Source organism: Mastomys coucha, unplaced genomic scaffold, assembly GCF_008632895.1.
Source record: "Mastomys coucha isolate ucsf_1 unplaced genomic scaffold, UCSF_Mcou_1 pScaffold15, whole genome shotgun sequence".
NCBI lineage: Eukaryota > Metazoa > Chordata > Mammalia > Rodentia > Muridae > Mastomys > Mastomys coucha.
This window is the reverse complement of record NW_022196897.1, coordinates 113,263,330-113,289,991: the sequence shown is the minus strand read 5'-3', so window position 1 is coordinate 113,289,991 and position 26,662 is coordinate 113,263,330. Positions and strand designations below refer to the sequence as shown.

Here is a 26,662-nt window from a genome sequence, read left to right as displayed (position 1 = left end):
CTTCAGGCCTGGCTGCAAGCCCTTTGCTCACTGAGCCATCTCTGTGTGCCCTGCTCTCCTTCTCTCCCTCTATTATAGCATGAGCCCTTTGCTTATGTCAGACCCTGTCCAGCCTTAGCTTACCAGAGACCCCCTGAGTGAATCATGTGGAGCCTGATTGATGCAAAAAGCAAGAGGACTTTTAATGTTCCAGTGCACTGGGGCTATCCCAGACCCTAAGGAGAGGAGGCAACCCCACACAGCTTGTTCAGTGAGCTTTTATACAATTTTCAGCAGCCATTAGACACAATGTAATTGGCAAAACAATGTGACTTTTTGAATTGATTGGTCTTCAGGGAATGAGGTGGCAAGGACTTCCCTTGTCTGAAGGTGGGCAAAGGTCTACCCTGCAGAATGTGTCCCCACCCGCAGGTTGGTTCTCACCCTGTGGTCTGAGGAATGTTAATTAGCCTCTCCCTTCTGGAGAGTTCCATCACCTTCCCAAAGTTCCTGAGTTTATCTCATTAAGCTCTCGGACGGAAATTCCTGGCCTCCCGGTGTTTTTCTGAGATGTCCCTGTTTACTCGGTTCCCATACTCACTGAGCCATCTCTGTGGGCTCCACTCTCCTCTCCCTCTATTATAGCATGAGCCCTTTGCTCACTGAGCCATCTTGGTACATGCTACCCCCACCCTCCACTCCCCTCACCCCCCACCCCATTTCCCTCTCTCCCTCTATGATAGCATGAGCCCTTTGCTGATGAGGGAGGCTGCAAGCCCAGGCTACTCTTCACTTCTGTCAGTAACATTGGCTTCCTTATCTTTTCAGGTCACTGGCATCTTGCCATGCTTGCTCGATGGTGACTGTTTTATCAGGTCCAATTCTTCAACTCCAGACCTTGGGATATTATTTGAACTTGGAATTTCTTACATTCGAAATGTATGTCAAAATTGAAAGAAACTGTTCTAATGCATCAAAGGGGCACCATTAGAGCTGTATTTGATTTACAAGCAAAGTAAAAGAAGCTGTGTTAGCTACACTTGTGTTGTTCTGGTAAAACGTCCTGAAAAAAGTGGCTCGGGGAAGAGTTTATTCTGGCTCACAGTTCCAGGGATCAGGCCACCATGGCAGGGAAGTATGCCAGGCAGCAGAGGGAAGCCTAGGCTCAGTGTAGTCAAGAGGGAGGCACACAGTGAACAAGTGGGACTTGGCTGTAACCTCAAGGCCGCCCAAGTGGCCCAGTTCCTCCAGCAGGGTCTACCCCTAAGGTTCTGCATCCAAAATCCCAAATGGCATAGCAGCTGGAGACTAGGTATTCAAACACACATGGCTTTAGGGGAAATTCACACTTAACCCACACAGAAGGATTTCTTTGTGTCAGAGATTGAACTGTGAAGGAACAAGACTGATGCTGACTTTCATTCTTTAATATGTACACACACATATATATATATATACACATATGTATATATGTATACATACATATGTATATGTATACATACATATATATATTTATTTATTTATTGGTTTTTTGAGACAGAGTTTCTCTGTATTGCCCAGGCTGTCCTGGAACTCACTCTGTAGACCAGGCTGTCCTGGAACTCAGAAATCCGCCTGCTTCTGCCTCCCAAGTGCTGGGATTAAAGGCATGTACCACCATTGCCTGGCTATTATTTATTTATTTTATGTTAGTACATTGTTGCTATCTTCAGACACACCAGAAGAGGGCATCAGATCCCATTACAGATAGTTGTGAGCCACCATGTGGTTGCTGGGAATTGAACTCAGGATGTTTGAAAGAGCAGTCAGTGAGTGCTCTGAGCCATCTCTCCAGCCCCTGACTCTCACTTTTTTTTAAAGTATTACATTTTATTTGTGGGTGGGCACGGTATGGAGGTCAGAGAAAAATTATAGGAGTCAACCCTGTCCTTTCTCCGTGAGGTCCCATGCATCAAACTCAGGTTATTGGGTTTGGCAGCAAGCACCTTGACTCTTTGAGCCATCTTTCCACCCTGGTTCTCATTTGTGTGTGGTAATGCTAAGTATTAGTTAAGGCAGAAGGGTTTTGTTGGCATTTATAACATCATTGAACTCCATTTGCTTTTAAAGAACAAAATCTCATAAAGGCTGGGACTTCCCAGAGGTAATTAAAAAGCCCTGAGGGCATTCTGGCACTGTGCTGCTAGAGCCAAGGCCACTTAACTTTGTAGGTCACAGTTCTTGCTCAGGGACTTAAGAGAATGGCAAGGGAACATCAGAAGTGTGCTTTAATGTTTGTCAGAGAAACATTAAACCCACTGGTGTGCACGCTCACCAGAGATTCACATGTTGGTGTTCTGATCCCAGCTTGACCCACGTAGCATATAAACTTGGCCTTGCAGCTACACAGAGAGCTGTCACAGAAGCTCATATTACATCTTCAAGATAGATGGGTAGAGCATGAGGAGACAGGTGAGCCCTACTGATCCCTGGCAATTGGCAGGGGAGCTGAGGAAAGGGATCCTTGAGTTATTGATTCCTCTAGTCCATTCCCCTGTAAAACAAAGCTTCAAAATGCCATGTAGTATCCTGTGATTTGACACTGTTCCCAAACTGTATAGCACTGAAGACCCACCCAGTGGCAGCAGTTACCTCAGGGTGGGGGTCTAAGGGACCTTTCAAAGCAACCGTGATAAAGCAGAATTGTCATTTGAAGTAGCACTTTTTAACACCCGACCTACATGCAAAATGGAGCCCCAGCATGCGGCATCTTATTTCTTTGAGGGCAGCTTGGTGCTTAAAGAGAGTGTGAGGACTTGGTGTGTGCTCCAAAGTGGTTAGCTCAAGCATTGTTCCATGTGTTCGTTTTATTTCACAGTCGACTGGTGAGAGAGGAGAGTTGAGCTGTGGCTGGGTGTTTCTTAAGCTTTTCGATGCCAGTGGAGTTCCTATTCCAGCAAAGTAAGTGAGCTCACTGTTCCTTAAAGTGAGGGACTTGTAGAAAATACCTAGTGACTGTCTACCTCAGGTGTGTTCTGTTAATAGTTCAAGTTTTGGGAAGAGGGATCTCATATTGATCTTAGTGTCTGAGGGAACATGGGAATACAGTTTACATGCTCACCTAGTGAGAAAGAAATGGCCCAGAGAATCTGTGTTTTAAAAGGTGTTTGCCTGGGCTGTGTGCTGAGTACATTCAGTCCATAGTCCCCATGGATTCACTGCACTTCACTGTGCTCAAAATAGAGTCTGGCACACTTTAGAGAGCAGATGGTGAGTCTGTGATCCTCTGCCTTCCATAGCAGGCAGGCCACTGAAACTGCAGAGGCAACAACTGTAAACAAATTGAGACTGTAAGAGCAAGAGCAGACTGGGCCAATACCTGTGTTACACATAGAAGCGTGAGGAGATTGCCTTCCCATCTCAAAAGCTAACAAGGAAATAGATGATCTCAATTTTAAATAAGGGAAAATAAAGACCCAAGTCAAGGACATAAGCAGTGAACTCCCAGGAGGGATACAGAGAGGCAGACAGAGGAGCAGATCAAAACTGAGATTCTGGGTGGGAAGTTCTCCCATCCAGAGCTTTGGGCCCAGATCCTCCTGGGTGACCATTCAGGTTCCTTAACATCTCCAGGTCTGTCTCCTCCATCTTAAATCTGGAGATTACTTCCTAACTCAAAGCCTCATGTGAGGATTACTTTAGGCAACACCCCCCTCCTGGCCTCCTCACCACTGGGCAGAGATAAGAGTCTGGACCACCAGTTGTCTGACATCACCCTAGCAAGAAGGAAAGGGCGTTAGTTATCACTGTGTCATTATGGAAACCCTGATTTCTTTTTTTTTTTTAAATGACTTATTTATTATATGTAAGTACACTGTAGCTGTCTTCAGATACCCCAGAAGAGGGTATCAGATCTCATTATAGATGGTTGTGAGCCACCATGTGGTGGCTGAGATTTGAACTCAGGACCTTCAGAAGAGCAGTTAGTACTCTTAACTGTTGAGCCATCTGTCCAGCCCCTGGAAACCCTGATTTCTTATAATGTTTTTAAAAATTACTTTATACTTCATATAATACAAATGATAATATATTGCACCATAACTCAGGGTTATAGTGTACGTAGTGGAGGAGACAAGGTGCCTCCTACCTTTCCAGAAGTGGAATCACAGCTGTTTTTAATGGCTCCAGTGTGTGTTGTGTGAAGGAAGTTGCTGTTCATCAAAAGCCTCGTGGGTGGATCCAGGGAAACCTCTCTAGGAGAATAAAGGAGCCCTTTAGCTTCTCTCTACATTTAAGACACACTTCCACAGAAGAGAAGCGCAGGGGATACAGGACAACAACTCAGGTACAGCGCATGACTAGCAAGGGAGGGAAGCGGGTGCAGCTGACTAATGACTTCATTGCAAGTAATGACTCAGTACATTTGAAAAATAAAGGTATCATTCATTGGCACAAAACATTAAAGTCAAATCATTTTAGTGACATCAGAACCTACCTTCTCTCCATGTGGACACCCCACTTCCTGCAGCGTGTGCTTAGGAGAGCGTCTGTCTCATGGAAGAGTCAACATCTTGATTCTCACTTACCCATGAGTTTAGTAAAATGCCCATGAATGACTTCCTGCTAAAAAGCGTTCCTGGCAGAGTCTAGTTGACAAATGCCCATGAGAAGGACCCGTCACATGTACTGTTCTTTTCTAGAACATACGAACTCTTCTTGAATGGAGGCACTCCTTACGAAAAAGGTGTTGAAGTGGACCCTTCCGTGTCCAGAAGAGGTACAGCCCTTCTGTGTGGCCCTCTATCAGCTGGCTTCTAATCACCATGACCCTGCCATAAGCAAGCTTAAGGAGGGAGGGTTTATGTGGGTCTCCATTCTACAGGGTTCAGTCTGAGGTCAGTTGGCCCTATTGCTTTGGGTCTCTGTTAGCAAAGAGCATCGTGGTGAAGCATGTGGGAAAGAAGCCTTTCATCCCTCAGTGGCTGGGGAGCAGTGCAGAGAGAGGGGCAAGGGTATCTCCTTCACAGGCACAGTCCCAGTGACCTGAAAGTATCCCTGGAGGCCCTAGCCCCAAGTGGTTCCACAACCTCCATAGTATTCAAGCTGGTAATCAGCCTTTAATATATAGGTGTTTTTTAAGACTTATTTTGTTTTTTATGTATGTGTTTTTATGCACATATGTCTCTGCACTACATGCATGCTTGGTGCCTGTGGAGGTCAGAAGAGACTGTTAGATCCCCTGGGACTGGAATTACAGATGGTTGTGAGCTATCATGTGGGTGCTGGGAACTGAACCCGGGTCCTCTGCAAGAGCTGCCAGCGCTTTTATCCACTGGGCGGTATCTGCAGCGCTCACAGGCCTCAGAGTGGCATATAGAACAATATTACCCTCCTTTCCGTAACTGAAATGAGCAGTAGAGAGAGCACAGATGCATCCTAACAAAATACACTTTCCTTAGATCTAAATCCTTCATGTGCCATCAGTATGAACATAAAGTCACTAAGGGATTATTTTTGTCAACACCTCTGAGACTCTAAGGTTGGGAATTGTAAAGAATGGGGGACCCTGACTCAGCTCCTTTTTGTTGGACACTGCATTGATGCCTGGCTTAGGGTTTCTATTGCTCTAATGAAACATGAACAGAAGCAACTTGGGGAGGAAAGGGTTTAAGTATATGCTTCCACATGGTCTTCCATCATGGAAGGAAGTGAAGACAGGAACTCAGACAGGGTCCGAGCCATGGAGGAGTGTCACCTACAGGCTTGTTCCTTGTGGCTTGCTCACCCTGCTTTCTTTTAAAACTCAGGACTGCCAGCCCAGGAGTGTCACCACCCACAATGGGCTAGGCCCCTCCTCATCAATCACTAATTAAGAAGATGCCATACAGACTTGCCTGCAGCCTGATCTTGTGAGAGCACTTTCCCAGCTGAGGTTCCTATCTCTCAGATAACTCTAGCTTGTGGCAAGTTGGCATAAAACTGCCAGCATAATGCTTGTCAGATACAAAATGAGTAGAATAAGCTAATTCAAAGGATATAGATTTTTGAATGCATGCCAAGTTGCTCTCACTCCACCCACCCACCCCCCCAAAAAAACCAGGGTGCCCTTAATACCATCCACCCAGCAATGCCCTGGAGAAGCAGTGACATGGGCAGTAAGACAGAAATGGCCCTTCCTCATAGACTGTGAGTCAACAGGCCTGCAGCACTCCTCCACTATCCAGGTCAAGGCATGATGCTCTGGATCCTCACCAGTGCCCACAGTGCCCCACAGTGCTGGTATGAGTCTGGCTTTGGAGAACAGGCATGGAGTCTGAGGATCTGTTGGTTCCATCTGGAGCCAGGCATGTTTTATCAGCTCCCTTCATGCCACAGAGCATCTGTCACAGTGGCTTGTGAGGTGCCCTCTGGAGACACAATCGCATTCATGTCAAGACAGGTTCACAGAAGCTGGGCAGGTGACCACTGCCTTTCACATGGTCCAGCTCCACTGTCTGTAGATTCTCGTTGAATGTGTGTTTGAGTGAACGCCATCCCAAGCACTTAAACCCTGATTCTATATTCCTGATGTTTTTGTAGCACAGGGCAGTGTTTTCCGTCAGATGATAAGCGTGCGGAGGCAGCCTCAACTTCTGGTGAAACTTCGGTCTCTGAACAGGAGGTCAAGGGCTATGCTCAGGTGAGTAGCTGGCCTGACCCTGACCTTTTGGGAGAGGGCAGGGGATAATTGGGAGGATGCCTGCTTGACTTCTTGTCAGTTGCTCTTGCCTCTGAGTACTCTGCCAAAACTTCACATAGGCAATAGTAGTAAAGCTTAGATTCACTTCCTCTCCCCTTAGCTCCAATGGTGGCTGTAAAGCCGGGAGGCATGGCTCAGTGGTTAACAGCACTGGCTGTTCTTCCAGAGGACCAGGGCTGGATTCCAGTACCAATGTCAGGCAGCTTACAGCCATCCATAAATCATAGCCAGGGGATCCAATACCCTCCCCTGGCCTCCATGTGACACACACATATACACCTATATTTTTAGGTAATAGATGGTCACGTTAGATAGTTTAGATGAATAGGTGAGGCTTACCAGTGTGTACTCCTATGCTCAGGGACCACCTTCTTTTCTGTGTCAGGTTTAGGAAACTCTAATTCACATGTAGTAAAATCCCCTTTCAATCAAGCAGTTCTCAGTCTTGACAAATGTTTGTGATGGTGGATGTGACCATTCCTGCAGGCAAGGTGGAGAATCTCTCTCTCTCTCTCTCTCTTTCTCTCTCTCTCTCTCTCACTTTTCTCAAAAATTCTCTCATGTCCCTTTGCAATGAGCACCGCAGCCCTAGCGTCAAGCAGCCACTCACATATCTTTTTCCTCAACACTTGTACATTTTCCAAACCCTCATGGATGGTGCTCGTTGGACTTGGAGACACACTGGAGGCCATCCATGCTTTGAGCCTGATAGTAACTTGGTCCTTTTTATTCTAGATGGTGCTAAAGTTGATGGATAGGCTACGGTTGGCTTGTCCATGCACTGCCTGATGTTTCTAGATCTGGTCAGACATTAATAAACCTTCTCCAAATATTTGTATATGATATTTGCATACAGTGCATATGTCTGCATTTCTTATGCCTGGGAATGGAAGCATTGCTTTAACTTGATAAGAAGCTGCCAGACTGTTGTTCATATGACTGCGCCATTTACCTTGTCACTAGCAAAGCCGGAAAGTGTCAGTTACTCTACATTCTTGACAGCACCGATACTGCCTTGGGGTAGAAGGGTGGACCATTCTAAATTTGAGGAAATGAGGGATTTCCTCAGGAAGATTGAATCTACATGAGTGACATCTCAGATCTACCAGCGCCTCACTCAATGCCCTGTAGTCACTGAAGCACCTCTCTCAGGATCTCAGACTTTAACAGTGTCAGCCCTATAAAGCTGTAATAAGGTTTAATGAAAGGAAGCATATAAAAGCACTCAGCCCATATTTATGTGTGACAGAGAAACCTATGCTGCTCTTGGTATGTGCCGGCATAATTATTTTATGCAGAGATAAATGTTAATGTGATTCCAGAATTTGTTCAAATGAGCATGTCTGTTAAAATCAGACATCGTCTTTAAATAAGCCTTGAAGGGTTGAGGGACAAAACTATGGGGCACACAGGGAGTCAGGGAAAGGGAGGAAGGTGAACCAGGCAGAGCCTGCTGCAGAGGCAACCATGCCAGGATCTGGCTCACAAGTCATCAGGAAGTAGGGAAGATGGCTCATCTGCCAGTGAGATGGCTCAGCAGATAAAGGTGCTTGCCACTAAGCCTGAGCATCTGAGTTTGATCCCCAGGGTCTATGTGGTAGGAGAGAACCAATTCCTAAAAGTTTTCTTCTGCTCCTTCCCCACACCCCACAAGTGAATAATATAATCTAAATTTTTTTTAATGAAGTGGGGAAGTGAAAGAAGGCTTGGTCTGCCTCGGCATGGCTGTTTCCAGTCCAGGCTGTGCTGAAGTGTGAGGTTACTTTACAGTTCAGTCTGTCAGCAGCCAGTAATAATGTGTTCATGGACACTGTTTACTCTTGGCTTTTTTTTTTTTTTTTTTTTTTTTTTTTTTTTTTTTTTTTTTGTCCCTAGATATTTAGAAGGCCTCTAATCTACCCTCCGCCTTTTGGCCAATGTTCCCTTGAGAAATTGTTCTTTTCACGGAGTGGAGAACAAGAGCCTCACAGTAGCAGCCTTTGTAACCCTGTCCAATCTTGTCCTCATTCCCCTGTTGCTGCACTGCCTCGCTGCTCACCTATGGCCAGGCCTGCAGGGCTCCCAAGCAGCCAGCCATCAGGGACAGTTCTTAATTCTGTTTCTTGGCTCAAATGCTGTTTCTCAGATACTCTCCACTGCCTCAAGATCAAGCTGGCCATCTGTCTGAAACTATGAACACTGCCCTGTATTGTAGGGTCATGGGCAAAAGTCCCTAGTCCCTGTCCCCTGACTTCAGGGACCAGCGAGGTGTGTGTTACATGCAGCTCACAGTAGGCACAGAAAGAGATGTGTGTCATGATTTCCAAATAGAGATCTTCCTGCTTGTATCCTCTTGTGCTTCTCTGGGACTTTATTCCCACTGTCCCCAGCCTCTCCTGCCTGTCTACTATGTGTCCTTTTCTTTTAGTCCCTGTCTTAGTTAGGGTCCCCTTTGCTGTAGAGACACCATGGCCAAGGCAACTCTTATAAGGGCAAGCATTTAATTGGGGCTGGCTTATTGATTCTGAGGTTCAGTCTATTGTCATGGCAGAAAGCATGGGAGTGTGCAGGCAGACGTGGTGCTAGAGAGGGACCTGAGAGTTCTACATCTTCTGAAGGCAAACAGGAGAAGACTCTCTTCCAAGAAGCTAGGAAGAGGGTCGCAAAGCCCACTCCCACAGTAGTAACACACTTCCTCCAACAAGGCCACACCTCGTAATAGTGCCCCTCCCTAGACCAAGCATATTCAAAGCACCACAGACCCACAGACTTAAGCTGCATCTTGAAATGGCCATTCTACTTTGAGCATGGTGTGAGCGTTACACAGGGAAGTGAGGACAGGCAGGGCTGGCCTAGTCAGCATCCCCACATCCCTGGGAGAAGAAGGGAAACCACACTCCCCATGTTATTCTCCTCCTTTTGAAGGTATATTCTACTTGTAGCCCCACTTCCCCCTGCATTACCTTCGCCTGTGTTTCAGTACGGTTCTCTTCTGCTAAATGGTGAGTCATGCTCTGTGGAGCTCTTTCTATTTTGCCAAAGAGCACACAGCAGTGGAGGCCTGGTCACTGCTGAGAAGCAGTCCAGCTTGAATTTTTATGTGCTTGTTTTCACCCAGCTTGCTTTTGGTGCTTCACCCATCCAGCATTTTTGCATATGCTCTAGGAATAATCTGTATATCAGAAGATGTGAAAATGCAAAGTGCAGACCCACATCTCACACCAGTTTCTTTGCGCAAGGAAGGGCCCTGCTCCCTAGGCCTACAACCTCAGTTTGTGGTGAGCCTGTAATGTGATGTGATGGTAGCCCCCGTTTAGCTCCACCAACACTTGCCCCATTCTGTCTGTCTTTGTCTCTGTGTCTGTCTCTGTCTCTCTGTCTATGTCTCTCTGTCTCTGTCTGTCTCTCTCTCTCTCTCCTTTTCTTTCTGAGTCAGGGTTTCTCTACTGATGTATCTCTGGCTGCTTCTGGAACTTACTAATGAAGATCAGACTGGCCTTGAACTCACAGAGATCTACCTGCCTTTGCCTCCTGAGTACTGATGTTAAAGGCATGCACCCCCAACACACACATAGAGCCATTTTCCAAAGGGACTTAATTTGATTCAGTTTGACCAAAGGCACATTTCTGAGATCCTGAGGAGAGAGAGCTCAAGTTCAGGCCCTTAGGGTTCTGAATGAAAGGAAGCATTTGCATAGAGCAGTGGTCTGTGTACATCCCTACACTTATTTTCCTTTGTCTGTGTGACACATTTCCACTCCTTTCTCTCCTTTAGTTACATTTTACTCTAGTTAAAAATAGAGTAAGACTGTTACTGCTAGGGCACACTCATGTCACCTTTCTGTTCCCTGTTCGGTGATCCTCAGTCGAAATTGGAGTAAAACATTTTTTCACTTCTTCAGCTCAGCCTTTAGTATCTTAGAACTTTCTGGGCATCTTAGGTTTGGAAGAAAATTAGGCAATTTCTAAGAAACAAAGTGAAATACCATTTCCTCATGTAGTAGGGAAGTGGAAGGAAAGGAGCACCCTCCCTGAAGGAGCACCCTCCCTGAAGGAGTGCCCACGTCTACTAGACAGATGGAGCAAGCAGATACCAGGGAGGAAGGTTCCACCTCTTCCCCTGGCAAAATCAGTGACAGATCTTCAGCATGAGCCAGTACTTGGCATACCTCGGGGCACTGCCCACAGAGGCCATAACCAGATGTAGACTACCCTTAGGAGAGTCATAGCATGACTTCATAGGGCATGGTGGCATCAGGGCACTAAAAGTTCTCCTCAATAGTCAATCATGAAATCTACCTTGAGTTTATACCAAATCAGGATTTGTGTGTGCTCAGTGAGCCAAATAGTGCATACGACTAGGTAAGACAGCCTAGAAATGCAGGGCTAGGGACTGGTCAGGGATGCTCATCTGCATTCCATGAAGCTAGTTACCTGTGGACTCCTTTGCTCCTGACTTTTACCTGTGTGATCATTTTCCTTTGTAAAATTGACTAGATATTAAAATAAGGGATTAATTATAAAAAATTGAAGCCGCCTTTGTAACCTTTGAAATATGTTTGTCCTGAGTCTAAAGCAAGACTCTTACATAGTTGGATTTATCTTTTTGGATTCTTTCTTCCAATCTATATATTTTGATTGGGGAGTTTTGATCTACTTACATTTAGTGTAGTTGCCCATGGGAGTGCCGTCATTTTGGCATTTGTTACTTTTTTCCCGGTATGTCTTATAGCTTTGTTTTTCATTTTCTTCCATACTGTTTTCCTTCCTATTTTGTTTTGTTTTGTTTTGTTTTGCCACTGATACTTGATTTCCTTTCTGTTTCCATTTGTGTATAGTCTGTAAATCATGAATGTTTGTACACACTTGTATGCATGTGTGTTTACCATGGACATTACATATTCCACCCTAAAGTTATAATCTATTTTAAACTAATACCATCTTAACTTCAATATTAAATTCTTTTTTTTTTTGAGCCCTTGCTATATACTAGACATGTATTAAATGCTACAGTTGCTTCATTTTAATCCTTTCGGTAACCTGAAATTCAAGTGTTAGGCTTGGCACCCTGCAAATAAGGAAACAAAAGCACACTGGGAATGATTAATTAATCCCTAGTCTGACTGCTAGGAAGTAGCAAAATTGGGATTCAGTTGAGGTCTGTCACACCTCCTGCGTCCCACCCAGCCCATGAGCAGTCTGAACTGGCATTTCCTCCTCTTCTATCACGTCAGGCTTGGCAGCCACAGGCTTTTGTTGAAGCTTGTAGCTCACTAGTCATTTTCCAGAACGAGGCATTAATGACTTTCCTTTATTTGACATTTAGTATGGGTGTGTGTGCTAGCACGGAGGCACAAACATGCAACCCAGTGCTGAGACATAAAATGGAGATCTGAGGAGACTAGTTATCTCTGGTTTAATGGAGGCTAGTTATCTCTGGTTTAATGTGACCAAGTTGTGATGTAAGTTTTCCTTTAAACTGTAAAATCTTTTTTTTTCCCCAATAATAAAGTAAAACTTGTTCATTCAAGTAATCCACAGAAGAAAAAACCCAGTAGGTTGGGTTGGAAGGGACTGTTTGATTCCTCTGCCTTTCTTCCCCCACTAGTCTGCTGCCAGAAACCCTGGTGGGGAGTATGTGCTCTGCTCACTTACTGATATTTTATCGACAAATTCTTGGAGATGTGCTCCTGAGAGACAGGACAAGCCTGCAGAGTGCCGGTAAGTTTGGGGTATTTCCTGTGTGCTGCTGCTGCAAACCCTTGAAGGTATGTGTTCTGGGCCAGGCTATATCTCCTACCTACAGATGTGGCATATGGAATAAAACCACTAAAGAGCATTGGGGCGGATACCTCACTTAGGAGCAGCTTCATGAGCTCACACATGCTTATCCTCACATTCAGCCTCCTCATTTCCATCCATGTGGAAACAGTTTCCTTATCAGTCTTGAAATTATCTGTTTTTACCTGTGACCCTTGTATGTCACCTTTTTAGGAAGAAAAGTTATCCCAAATAACTTCTTTTGTTTTGTTTTGTTTTGTGTTTGTTTGTTTGAGACAGGGTTTCTCTGTGTAGCCCTGGCTGTCCTGGAACTCACTCTGTAGACCAGGCTGGCCTCAAATTCAGAAATCTGCCTGCCTCTGCCTCCCAAGTGCTGGGATTAGAGGTGTGTGCCACCACTGCCCAGCCCAAATAACTATTCTTAACATAATGAAGTGTTCCCATGGGTCAGTTATAAGTCAATAAATCAAATAGTCTCTAGTTTCTATGCACTATTCTTAGTCTTACAATTTCTCTTTAAATTTATTTTTATGTGTGAGTTCATGTGCACATAAATGTACATACAAGTGGAGATCCAAGGTTAGTATTGGACACCCTCGTTCCTTAGTCTCTACCTTATTCATTGAGGGAGGGCCTGTCAGTTGAACCCAGACCTCTCCCACACAGCTTGACTGGCTAGCTCTAGGATCCACTCTCTGTACTGTAACATAAATAGGCTGCTATACCCAACTGGCATTTGTGTGGGTTTCTGGGAAATGCAAACTTCAGTCCTCATATTTTATAGTGCATGCTTTAACCATTCAGCTCTCTCCTCAGTCCTTGTCATTTGTTTTAAGTTCAAAAGTTTTTTCTAAGTAAAATATTTTAAAATAATTTAAAAAATACACAAGCTGTCATACATGAGTGAACTTTCCAAGAGGAATGCATGTGCTATAAGAAACCTAGAAACCAATATTACCCGAAACCTAGAAATCAATAAGTATCCAGATATCCACTGCCTTCTGGGTATATGATGTTGTGCCATTGTGCGGTGAATGGAAAAGGTATGGTTGTACCCAACCTAATGGAGCAACCAAGCTTCAAAGCAAAATGACATGAAAAAGCCCTCTAGCTTTTTAAAATAAGTATTTTGAGCCCTTGCTATATACTAGACATGTATTAAATGCTACAGTTACATTACATTAAACCAGAGATAACTAGCCTCCATTAAACCAGAGATAACTAGTCTCCTCAGATCTCCATTTTATGTCTCAGCACTGGGTTGCATGCTTGTGCCTCCGTGCTAGCACACACACCCATACTAGCATTTTCTTTAATCATAAAGAAAATGGAGGGAACATTCACCAAGAAGACCTGAATTATTATGTAGCAAGAAGAGAGGCTTCTATGAGCAGATGATATCAAAGATGAAACCTGAGCCAGAGACTAGACTTGTGGGGAGATGTATGAGAGACTCCTTTCTGATTAGAGTAACTGGTGTGCCTGGAGACCCAAGGCAAGGAAATGTCTCTATGCTGGAGAGATTGAAGTTGAGGGCAGCAGGCATGGATGGAGTTCAGGAGCAGGACAGCATGGCGAGGCCTCACACTGGACAATCATGTTTCTGGTTAGAACAGATTCTACATCCAGAGTCTCGCCCCAGTAAGGTAAGAGAGCAAAGTCTAAAGCTGCACAGGAACACCCAAAGAAATAATTGTAGTACCAGGGAGTGACAATTAAGCTGTAAACATCAGTTGCCCTTGGATTTAACAACTAGGAATCGTCACCAGCATCAGGGCTCAAGTGCAGATTCACTGGCTATTCTCAAAGGCAAGGAGGCTGTGCTAGATGGTTCTCTACTGAGGCACAGTGTGGTGGAATATGTTGCACTTGGCATTTCAGAAACAAAGCTACTGTTTGAATGTGTCTTTTCTGAAATTAGTGCCTTGCATTGTGATAGTGATAAGAGGAAGAGCCTTTGAGAGGAATCAGGCCAATAGTACTGCCATGACTCTTGAGTGGATTTAGGCGGCTGTGTAGAAGGGCTTGATACCAGGGTTCAAACTGCCCTTCCAATTCTTCCACACTGTCTTGTACAGAAGACCCAGTATGGCCACCCTCATTGGAAACTTCATTTCAGAACTTTCTAGAATAAGAGGTAGAGACACAAAGATACTAAAAGGGACAGCTTCGAGCCTCTGAACTCTCCTGGAGGCCAAAGTGTATGAAAAGTGTTATCAGCAAATAATTGGTGAAATACTTTTAATCTGAATAGGTAACCCTGAGATCAAATACTGTAAAATAGAAATGAAGTTTGAATTCCTCCTGTTGTGTGTTTCAGATTTAATCAGTCATCCCGTGCTGGCCACCTTCCCTCTGCTCCTGGAGCAGCCTGACGTGATGGATGCTCTCAGGGTGGGTAGCACATACCATCATGGAAACCTGCTGCAGCCAGTGTTTCCCAGTCCCTATGCATTGTCTACCTAGCCCAGCCTCATCCTTCCAAGCATGGTGACTGTTACTCCCCAGGGGCTACCTTCCCTGCTGCAGTGGCAAGGGACTGTGAGTTAAGCATTGTACTTTATTGCTCCATGTAAGATCCCAAGAGGGTGGTACTCTAAGTGAAACTCCAGAACAGTCCACTGGATAAATCAGCTGAGCTTTCAGGAGAGTTGGGGCAGACATACCATCTTTAGTTTAACTCAGAATACTGTGCTGTCTGAAATAGCCTCTGGATATTAAAGTGAACAGTTTGAAGTCCCTGATCTTCAGCTGAATTTAAATTTCTAAAGTACTATCTTAACATGTCTCAACCTGAAACATTGGGGTCAACAAAGAGAAGCCTTGTGATCATGCCAGGCTTAGAAGTAGATAACACAGTGAGTGCTATGGCCAAGTTCCTTCTGGGACCTCAAAGGTTTAATGAAGGCAGCAAATGATGGTCAGAACTCTGTCTCATTAAAGATCCTCAGGTGAGGGGGACCTAACAAAAGGTGAGGCCACGGCCTAACTCCTTACAGAGATGCCAGAGATGCCATCACAGGTGGAGGAGGATTGACAGAAAACTTGTGAGGCAGATCAGATACAATTTGGCATGGTATATGTGGAGGGGCCAAAGGTGGCCAAAATCAGAAACTACAGGTGGAGAGCGAGGAAGGCAGGGAGCGATCATGACCAGGAAGTTTCCCTGGAGGATGATTCTTCTGGCATTGCAGAGACACAGCGGCACATGTCCAGGACTGTGGCCATGTCGGCTGAACTTCTTGCTACGAGAGTAGCATATCATATCATATCGTCATGAGACAGGGAGGCCGAGGCCCCCTTTTACAGGATTTCTTGTCTTATAGATAAAAGAATTTTAAAGCAGACACAGAAGGAAACTTGAAGACAATTTTCTTGTGTTTTATGCATGAAGTAATTTAAGTGCCCAGTGTTCTTGGACAGCTTTGTTGGAGAACACAGCAGGAATCCGAAAGGGAATTCATGGCCCAGCAATAATCCCATCTGATGGCGCAGCCTCTAGAACAGTGGGCCTGGTCGAAAAGTGTTTGTCTGCTATCTGTCAGAGGGATCTGAAACAATAGAACAAGCATATTTTCATCTTGGAGCCCAAGAAACAAAACCTCTGGAGCAGAAAACTGAAGATCATGGCAGGTGGGGGAGGAGGGAACTGGAAGAGGGAGAGGGTCAGCTGTGCTTTCCAAGTCAGAGGTCAAGAAATCAGGCAGGTCTGAGAAGCAGCCTTGAGTATGGTGTCTTTAAAAAGAGGGTTGTTTCTCACTCCTGGTTCCCTCCAGTGTGAGTCTGCCCCATAGCTACCCAAGGCTGAAGGCTGGTGAAGGCTGGTAAAGGCAGGCCCCGTTCTCTCCTAGAACCATTTGGAATGAATAGCTCTCTGTCGTCCTTTGTCCTTGCAGGAAAAGGTAGGGGATTGACCTTGGGCTTTCCACTCGCTGCCTCAAGAGCCTGTTCATTTCTGCTCACGTTTCATAGGCCAGAATCAGTCATGTGTTCGGCTTAACTGGAGAAGAGCTGGGAAAAATAGGCATCCCTTTGTTCCAGAAGGAAAGGGTGGGTCTTGGTGAGTGGTAGTGACCCACACACATTTTTCTATCCCCAAGTTGCTCTGTGTGAACTCCCCTCCTTCCATTGCTTTCTGTGGACTAAAAGCTCAGGTAGTCTCCACACTGACTGACAAACACTGGGCAGTTTTACAGAGAGTCTAAGTTACTGAGTAATGCTCACACTGAGCCATGTTGTCTTTTAAGATTTACATTATGAAGTGTGAGTGTCCAGGCTTTACTCAGCTAAGTTCACTTTGTGGTTGGTTTTTTAATAATGATGACACCTGACTGTCGTAAAATGCTGTGGCTCTGAAGGGTTCTCTCAACCTAGAGGCAGTAGGTGCAAGTTAACAGGGTGGGATGTCACAACCCAGGAGGCAGAAACAACCTGGCCACACCAACACTTCATGGTCAGTCCATTCACACCCTTGCCCCAGGGGGCGTTGGGTCCCTGTCTCCACACGATGTGACCCTAGGCACCCTAAGCTGTTTACCCAGAGAGTGTCAAGATACCCGTAGAGTCAGGTAGAAGTAGGTAGTTATCCACACAAAACCAGTCCTGGGCAGTCAGCCTGGGGACTGGGGAATTCGCTCAGCCTTACCGACTGCCAGGGAATTGCTTTGCTAAGGTCTTCAGTTCATCCTTGTGTGGAATCCCTTGATGTCTAGCTTCTCCATTTAAAGAAGCTTTTGTGAAGCCTATGGAAGTGTTTACTTGCAAATCGACTTGTCTGTCCCATCCGTGTCACTAGTGTGGCAACTGGCGTAGGGGACTTGGCAAGACTTCCTGTTTCTGTTGCTGTCTCACCTTGGACGCTCGTGACCATGTCAGCATCTGAGCATTGTGTGTGCTTGGCATGGGGTGGAGGGTGTCTGACCCATCCTTTCTGTAAGTCGGCTGTAATAACCTTGAGTTTCTGAGGTGTCCTTCACAGATGTGCCTGTCCTCCCTTGTCAGGCTGGCTCTGGGTTGCTGGCAGTGGAGACACCGTCAACAGTGTGGCCTCTTTCCCATGAGATGTACAGCTATCCTGACCCTGCCCATCGCTTTAACCACAGGGTGAAGCTGCAGAAGGTGTTGCCAGGACTTGTGAGTGCTCTGACTAATGCAGTGTTTCTGTTCTGTTCTGTAGAGTTCCTGGGCTGAGAAAGAAAGCACGCTAAAGCGAGCGGAAAAGGTAACTGGGTTTCATACTGACCTGGAGACTGATTTCCCGTGTGTTCTACCAAGGCCTCTGTTTCAGTGAGGCAGCCCTACATGTAACCCCTCCTCACTAAACTGTGTGCTTGTGCTCACCCAGACAGTCTAAGCACAGCCTAAGAAAGCAGCATGTTTACTTCTTAATGTAAAAGTCTCCTAAACAAGCCAGGCATTTCAGATCCCTGAGTTTTACTTAATGAATAAGTCTTTAAACTAGTCTTACAGCTAGTTAGCATATGTGCTTTGTTGTTTTTTTTTTTTTTAAAGCCCTTGAGCTCTCATACACACACATCAAGTAAGAAGAAGGGAGAAGAGAGCTGGCCTGAGTGGTGGATGCGCTGAGTGGGTGCCTAGTCTGGTTTACACTGGTTTATACTGGTTTACACTGGTTTACACTGCTGTAGACACATGGGCTAACTGGGCAAACCTGGCCTTGACCAGTGAGGTGGGATGTCACTGCTGGAATCTAGGACTCATCTGATGTCTTCTGTTTAGGACCAGGGAGTGACCTCAGGCAGGTTTTGTAAGGCACATTGTCTCTCCCACAGAGAGCTACTGTCATCAAGAAAAAAACAGCATAGATGGCAGGTGAGAGCCCAAAGCCTTAACGTTTCTATAAACGTCTAATTTACAAAAGGAGGCAGAGGCCACACTGGGCTCATGTTTGCTACTTCAGCAGGTGTACCCAGCCCATGTGCCACATGGGCCCTGGGATAGCTGTGGGTGTGGCCCAACATAAAATTGGGACTATACTTGGAACAATACAATCCCAATGTCAAAAGGCTGGATACACCTGAAAAGTGTTAATTGTTTACAAGAAATGTAGCAGAAAAAAAGAAAAAAGAAAAAAAAAAAGCCTAAACTTCAGAGCAGGAATAAGAATTGCAGCCTAAGCTTCCTCATGACCAGTAACACTGAACTTTACCCAATCTGTACGTTCCAGACATTTCTAGAACAGTGGGTGAGGTGCGGGATCTCAGGCTCCTGGAGCTGCCCCATATATAGTGTGTGTGCCTAGGCACTCTCTGTGTGTGTAGCTGGCTTATGTGTGGAGTCCTCTGCTCTCAGCTGCAGTGCCTCTGAGATCCCACCCCAGCCAGCTGGCCCTAGGCTAGGTGGGTCCTCCCGTTATCTGGGGAGGGTCTGATGCCCTCAGGCTAATGAGCCTTCACTCCTCTCCAGTAGTCTCCTCTGCTTGGGCCTCCTTTCTCTAGAGCCCAGAGTGCTTGCTACTTCTCTTCTTTTTTATAGATAAAGTCTTAATATGTAGCCCTGGCTGGCCTGGATCTCCTTAAATAGACTTAATTGACCTCGAACTCAGAGTCTGCCTGCCCTGGCCTCCTGAGTGCTAGAATTAAAGGTGTGCACCACCATGCCTAGCCCCACTTCTTTCTGACATTGAGGCAATTATCTCTTGGCAGATGATAATCCAGCTAAGTCTACACAGCCATTTTGCATTGTGGGGTGTGTGTGCATGTGTGGGGTGTGTGTGTGTGTGTGTATGATGTCACTACAGTAGATTGCAACCCTTTGGTCTCCTTGACAGAAGATGTGACACTCTAAATGGAGCTTAGGAGACCCCTGCTCTCATAGAGCCTCTGCAGAGTTCTTAAGGAGAACTGCTCAACTTCACCATGACTCTCACTCCTGCCAGCTCTGAGCTCTTACAGCTCTGAGCACATGCAGCCCCTGCCAGCTCCTCTGCCCTGCTCCTCAATGGCTTTCAGCTAACAGCTCACAGTTTTGTACTTGAGAGCAATGCCAGGCTACTGATAGTTCCTTTGTGGTGCTGTTTCCCCAGAGAGACAAAGAGCTCCTAAAGGCTGAGTTCCTCCTGGTCTACCATGACTGTGTGCTGCCTCTTCTGCATTCTACACTGCTGCCCCCCTTTAGGTGGGCCGAGGAAGAGACAGAGGCTGCCAGATGGAAAGCCATCGCTGACTTCCTCAAGCAGAGCCGAGAGAACGAGGGTTCCCTGAAGGCTCTGCTGTCGCCAGATGGAGTTCACAAACCATTTGACCTTTCGGAGCAGACCTATGACTTCTTGGGTGAAATAAGAAAGAACTCAGGCTGATAGTGGCCATGGCTCTGATTCCCATTGGACCCAGGAGTTCTCTAGGATGACCTGCCTCAAACAACTGTACCAAGAGAAGCAGACTGGTTAGAACATAGTCATATGCTTTTATGTGCGAATAATATTTTCAAAGAACTATCTAATAATTTGATTGTGTGTAAAACAATTAAAATAAATTTTATAAGGAATATTGTTATATCTAATTTTTTTTTCAAAACAACAATTAGTTAAGTGTTAACCTGAAAGTGTAGATGTCTATTAAAGCAGATTTTAGCAAAGGTTGAACTTGTGATTATCCAAGAAAGTGAAAATATAATCCACTAACTGGAAAAAAGTATTTCCAAGTCATAAGACTGATACAAATGTAATGTCAAGGGCAGGGCTCTGTGCTTGTCTAGTTTGCACAAGGCCCTGGGCTCCAACCCCTGCATTGCAAAGACAGTCTAGTATGCGGAATATATAAACTGCTGAATGTTGCTAATATTTATAGGCTATTCAGAGAAATTGTGTTGTTAGTCATTTAATTCAGTCTATGTTTGGATTGCTTTACCCCTGGTTAGAACAAATGCAGAATCCTTGTCTTTTAAAGTCAATACAAAAAGTCCTCTGTCAAAACGAATTTTTTCCCCCACATTGAAGAATGGAGCTGACATGGCTTTTCATAGAACACTCAGGTCTAAGTGCATTTAGATACACTCTTGAAAGCTGCCAAATATCTCAGATCTTTATTGCTAACGATAGCAGTACCAGGTATCCCTCGGGTGCCTGGCCATGCTGTTGGATGACCTGGGTAATAATGAGGGCCAGTTGTCATTGCTGTGTACCTGATCATGTTTGTCAGGGCTCTGCATTAGCTGGGTGGTCCTCTGAGCTACTGTGGGATGCAGGTTCTGATCCCTACTACTGTTGAAGAGCCAGACCAAGCAGGTTATATGACTTGCATAAGGTCAGAGCTAGTCAGCGATATAGCTGATGTGCTGTGTATCATGTGTGTAGTGACGATTTTGGCATTGGGTTTCTTTTAAAAAACACAAATATGGGAATATATTTTTGTTTTAATCCCAGGGTGGGTTATAGAGCTGCTTCAGATCGTCCACAGCAACTGACTATGATTTGCCTCATGCTCTAGCAGAGGCGTTATTTTACCAATGGTAGACAGTTTCTACAACTGTGTGACATTTGGAATTCTGAGGACTTTTCAGAGGTATATCCTCTAAATGCTAGGACCCCAAGAGGCAGGGTTGTTGGTGCTGGCGGTACATTCTTGGTTGGTGGTTGGTTGCTGGTTACTATTTGTTAAGGAGTCTTGTGCAAAGAAGAAACAGCAAGAGGAAGAAATTAGATATCCTAACAGCAAAGATCAAACTTGTCCCAGGGAACCTGATGCCCCTAATCAGCAGGAAGTAGACTAATGATAATGTTGCCCTCTTTCCCCTCTAACCTGTTTTCTCCCCTACCTAGTATTAGGGGGCTGAAAGGTGGGGTGGGGTGGAAAGAAGAGCCCGCCAAGTAGCTAATTCCAGCTACACATCTACTGCCTCAGAGGTTCTGCCTCTTCATGTGCAGACAGGCAGGACTTGTTACCACCAGCCTGCTGCCCCAAGAAGTGTATTCTTTAAAAGGAAAAAATGTGCTATTAAAATTTGAGAAAGATATTTAAGGAAAAGTCGGGATCAATGAAGAAGAGACCAACCTAAACTGTTAGAGTCCCCAAAATACATTTTAACAATGTATTACCCTATAAGAGACCTTTATTATTAGAAATTTGTTATATTATGACACTTCTGAGCTATTCTGACTTCCACTAGGCCCACACTCTTAAAGGTCCCACTCCGCACTGGGACTAAGTAAGCCTCCGACTTGTGAAATCTAGGGAGGCACATTTATATCCTATCCAAACTACATTGGGCCTTGAGCTCAGAAGTTAACATGGTCTGGCAGGATTCCTGGCGCAAAATATGATAGACAAATGGGAACTTGGCCTTAAAAAAAACCATTCACTGCGCCCCTCTTTGTTACCCCCCATCCTCAGTGACTGGGAGGAGGCTGGAAAGAGGACACCTTTCCAGCCATCATTCTAAGGCAGCTCTCCTCCTTCTGAGGGTCTCTCCTGCTGTTCCCTAGAAACTCTGCCTGGCCAGATGTGCACAGGGACTCTCCTACCCAGCCATAGAGTCATCATCCCCACTTAGTCTCCTGGATGCCTGTTTTTAAAGGAACCTAAGACCACATTACTACTACCCACTGCCAAGTCAGATTTCTCTGTAGAATCCATGGTGTGGGTGTGGGTGCGTAGGTGTGGGTGTGGGTGTGTAGGTGTGGGTGTGTGTCTGTCTGTCTATCTGTGTACCCATGGTCTCTGTGTGTGAAGGGGAGGTGGTGGTGGGTTTTTTTTTTTGTTTCATTTTTGTTTTTACATGACATTATTTTATATATATGTATGTATGTGTGTATATATATGTGTGTGTATGCATATACACATATACTGTATATATATATACATATATATATATATATAAAATTTTATTTTATTTTTTAACTAGTTGGCTTATTCGTGGCTGGTACCAGGCATTTGGGATGTAAACAAATGCTGGTGAGATCCTTTTAGTGGATGCAGGAACAGGAGAAAGAGCTTCATCAGAGCTCTCAGACTGTCTTCCCTGTTCATATTGTGTGTCAGGAGTTGATGTCTGTGGACAGTTTCATAGTTTTTGACACATTCAGAAAGCACAACGACTGCCACAAACAGTTTAGTTGATGCTGGGCCAGAAAGGGAGGGACACGGAGTTGGCCTGACTAGGGGGGGATAGCGCCATGGGGTGGCCTAAACCTGCCTGTGAGAAACTTCTCCTTCCTTTCAGTCACTGGAATCTTGTTTTTTCAGCAAAACCTCTCTGGCTTTTTAAATGTCACTTTTTAGCTTCCAAAACAGGAAAGGGTTGTCAAGGAGCCAAAAGCATCCTGGAAACAGTCCTGGGGTGTGTATGTGTGTGTGTGTGTGTGTGTGTGTGTGTGAAGAAATGAGGCTCAACAGCAGGCTGAGTTAGGTCTACAGGAGAGAGGAGCGTAAAAGGGCAGGCAGGAGAAGCCTTCTCCACAGGGGCCTACCTGGAAGGTGAGGAGACTCCCTATATCAGAACCATAGAAACTAAACCACAAGGCCACTCTTCCTCAGGCTCAGATGCCTACCCGTCCGTGTGTGCATGTGTGTGTGTGTTTGTGTGTGTGTGTGATGCTCAGAGGACAACCTCAGGGGTGCAGCCCTCAGCCATTGGGGAAGGGTCTCTTGTTCTTGGCTCTGTTATACAAAGCTAGCTGGCCTTGATCTTCCCGGAATTCTACTTCTGCCTCCCAGCTCAGGAGTGCTGGCATTACAGTACAGCTGGCTTTATGTGGGTCCTGGGGATCTGAACCCAGGGCCTTACACTTTCCCAGCAAGCCCTTTACCGGCTGAACTGTTTCCTCGGTCTCTTTTGTCACTGCTTAAATGTTCTAGCATCAGGTCTGCTGGAGGTCCCTATCCCTGGGTGCTTGAGATAATGCTAAAGGGCAGGGAGTCTCGGGCTTCAGAGATTCTCTGGTCCCGTGTACTCCTGTGAAGTCTCTGCATGAGCATTCCCATGCCCAGGGCAGCCTTGCCTGCCCATCCCAGGAGCATCTTGGAAAGCCATTTATCTCTACAAAGGAAGAAAGGAGGCAAAGGTGTCATCTTCAAGGGAAGGCTTTGTCAGTCTGCAGTGTGGTAGGATATCCGCAGCAGGGTCCCCACACTTCCTCTTGTATAAAGTATTCCCGAGGCAGAGGAGTTCTCTGGCAGGGACAATCATCAGACGTGGTTGTTGGCTCGCTGTAATGTATTCTGTTTCCTCAATTCAAAGAGGTGGGGGCAGAACTGCACTTCCTTAGGTGCCTGCACAGCTGAGGGGTGTCACTGTGTATCCCCTTGTTTATTCAGAATGTTGCTGGGACAACTACTATCCTAGTAAGCTGAGAGCTGTCTCTGTCCTAGCTTCCAGCATGCACAAGTGGCCAGGAACCACAGGAAACACCCTCAATGGGAGGGTGTGATGGCTATGAGGGCCTCCAATGGGGTCTCATTTTTGTGACATTTAAATTCTAACAGTTTGGGCTGCAGCCGTACATCAACTGCTGCACAAACACAAGAACCTGAGTTCAGTCCTCACATAAAAAATGCCAAGCACAACAACAACATGGAAAGTGCTGGCTGGAGAGGCCCAGGCCGGCAGCTGCCTCGGGGCTTACTGGCAGGCCAGTCTAGCCTACTCGGTGAGCTCCAGGCCACAGAGAGACTCTAAAAGCAAGGTAGATGGCCCTGAGGATGTGCTGTAGGCTCCATGTGCATGTGTGTATACACCCGTACACTCAACTGATTCCAATAGTCCTGTAACAAGGCCATTACTGGCCCAATGCCAGTACAGTCAGCAATATGTATACATTACACACATTCCTGTCTAGATGTTTCCTCTCCAAACCTCTACTTGACCTTGGAGCCATCTCAACTCTAACATCCAAAACTGTTTCAGGACCACATAGGTCTGATAACACTGTCTTTGGAAATCCAGCTTGCCATCTGAGCTCCTCCTATCCAACACAGTAATCACATCAACTTGGGGAGGAAGGAATGAGAGATAAGGAAATGGCCAGAGCAGAGCTGAACTGCCACACCGGTAGGACACTGGTGGCCTATGGCATCTGACTCAGCGGTGACTGACACTGAATGTGGATTTCAGGCAGCAATATAACATTGAAATCATTAATGGGATGCAGCTCACGCTCAGGACTTTGGTAGCTCACTCTGGCTTAGTCAGTTTCTTATAGTCTACAGGCATTTTGGACCTTACCCTGCCCATCTGTGTCTAACACTGCCAGCAAAGATTAATGCAGAACTTTGTTCTTTCTCAGAGGCCAGCCTGGAGGCTATCAAAACAGCAAGAGGAGAAGGAGGAGGAAAGGGAGGAGGAGAAAGGGGTGGGGGAGGAGGTAAAAGGCTGTCGCTAAAATGAGAGGTGCCATCATTCAAACACTCATTGTGGGTCCTGCGTGCCACCAGGCAGCATTCCAGATGGCACAGTGGCCCACTGCCAGAATACCCCTGCTCTCCTGAAGCCCACGGCCTAAGGAAGGGCAGGGGACAAGGGTCAGGGACAAATGGCAAGGAACAGTAAATGAGCATGAGAAATTCCTGGTAGTGCTTAAGAGTGTGCAGAGAATTAACACTCGATGGTAGGGTTTACACTCAGCTCGAGCCAAGGATTGTCTGCCTTCCCTTGCCCACTGAGTGGAGCTGAGATCCTGATCAGGACCCAACAGAAACAAGGGAGGGGGAGGGCAGAGGAGGAAAAGCAGAAGTCAAAATATTACCATGGTGGTGGTGACCCTCTCTCTCCCTCCTTTCCCTCCTCTCTCTCTCTCTCTCTCTCTCTCTCTCTCTCTCTCTCTCTCTCTCTCTCTCTCTCTCTTTCTCTTTCCCTCTTTTGGTAGGTTTTGTTTTGATTGTTTGTTTGTTTGTTTTTTAATTTTTGCTTGAGGCACTCTGTAGTCCAGGTAGGCCTTGATCTCATGAGTAATCCTCCAGCCTGCCTGGCCTGATGAATGGAAAGAGCCCTCAGAATCAGAGAAAGCATGCCAAGCTGCAACAAAATCCCTAACAGAAGCAACTTGAAGGAAGACTTTGCTTGGCTCACAGTTTGAGGGACAGTCTATAATGGTGGCCAAAGCATGGCTGTGAGAACACAGGGAGCTGGCCACACTGCATCCCAGGCAGGAAGCAGAGATGGATGCTGGTGTTCATTCAGCTCACCCTCCCTTTATCTTCAGGGTAGATCCCATCCATGGCATGCTGTCACTACACTTAGGGCAGGTCTTCCTGCATCAACCCAGTGTAGAATCCCCTTCACAGATGATCCTAGAGGTGGTTTGTCTCCTGGGTGAGACTAGATTCTGCCAAGATGGTCATCACTACTCTGAAGAATTCCTGCATGCATGAAGAAACCATGACTGCAAACACTGGTTGACTGGTTGAGACTGCAGTATGTGTGGAGAGGACAGAGAGATGCAGACCCAGAGCCCAATTACATGTTATCCTGTCCCTTAGCCTTAGTCCTCTAAACAGCCATTTCCTTGCCCACCTCTGTGTTGGACCTGACATCCTGTGATTATAGATAAAAACCTTTTGGGATTTATGAACTTAGCAGACTGCTGGCTTCTACCAACTCAAAAGCTAAGAACATCATCAGACAGAATCTGAGGCCTGTAGGAGAGATTTGCTTCTCTGATGTTTTCACCCGAGTACTTTAAACTTACTTTGATTTATGACTTTCTATATTCTGCAGCTATAAGACTGTGAAACACACACCCTGGGATACCTAACTCTGCGTTTTCACACAAATCTGGGCACTCAAATTTGGCTCCAGAGAAGACTATCTCTTACTCCTTTTAAGGTGAAAGCTGTATTTTTTTTTTACATGAAAATATTATCCCCAAACCCTGTGCATGTTTCCTGTCTCAGCCCCCACGCCCTCTAGAACATGCTAGAGCAATCCCAGCATGGAGAGAGCTCAAGAAAATCACCCCATAAAATAGTCCATATGGCCCGAGCTCACCCCAAAGCTGACCATAAACAAAACACCAGGAAACCAGCATGTCAAAGGCTTGGGTTCAAAGCTAGCACAGTACCACAAAGCCTTCAAAACTGACCCAGCATTGAAGCCATAGCCCAAAGGAGACACAAAGCTCATTGGCTGATAAAACTCATCAGTATTCAATAAGATGCAAATCCCATGGCACAAGATTCCTAATGTCCATGAGGCAATCCAAAATCACTTGACCTTTGAAGACTGGAGAAAATATCAACATCTGTAAGGGGG

The 26,662-nt window shown here is 45.7% G+C and overlaps 1 protein-coding gene across 8 annotated transcripts in view; it reads left to right on the top strand.

Annotated features, from left to right (window-relative positions):
* Nphp1 (nephrocystin 1) overlaps positions 1-19,963 on the top strand; it is a 52,356-nt gene extending 32,393 nt beyond the window's left edge. For 4 of the 8 annotated variants that reach the window (XM_031371837.1, XM_031371836.1, XM_031371835.1 and 1 more), the window contains exons 13-21: positions 808-918; positions 2,837-2,919; positions 4,659-4,735; positions 6,538-6,637; positions 12,285-12,397; positions 14,778-14,851; positions 17,634-17,678; positions 18,197-18,289; positions 19,503-19,963. In XM_031371837.1, coding sequence (XP_031227697.1) covers positions 808-918; positions 2,837-2,919; positions 4,659-4,735; positions 6,538-6,637; positions 12,285-12,397; positions 14,778-14,851; positions 17,634-17,678; positions 18,197-18,289; positions 19,503-19,775 — 969 coding nt within the window. In that variant the 3' untranslated portion in view covers positions 19,776-19,963. The remainder of the gene's footprint in view (positions 1-807; positions 919-2,836; positions 2,920-4,658; positions 4,736-6,537; positions 6,638-12,284; positions 12,398-14,777; positions 14,852-17,633; positions 17,679-18,196; positions 18,290-19,502) is intronic. The other 4 variants (XM_031371841.1, XM_031371840.1, XM_031371839.1 and 1 more) reach the window with 1 other exon arrangement.
* The last annotated feature ends 6,699 nt before the right edge of the window (positions 19,964-26,662 follow it).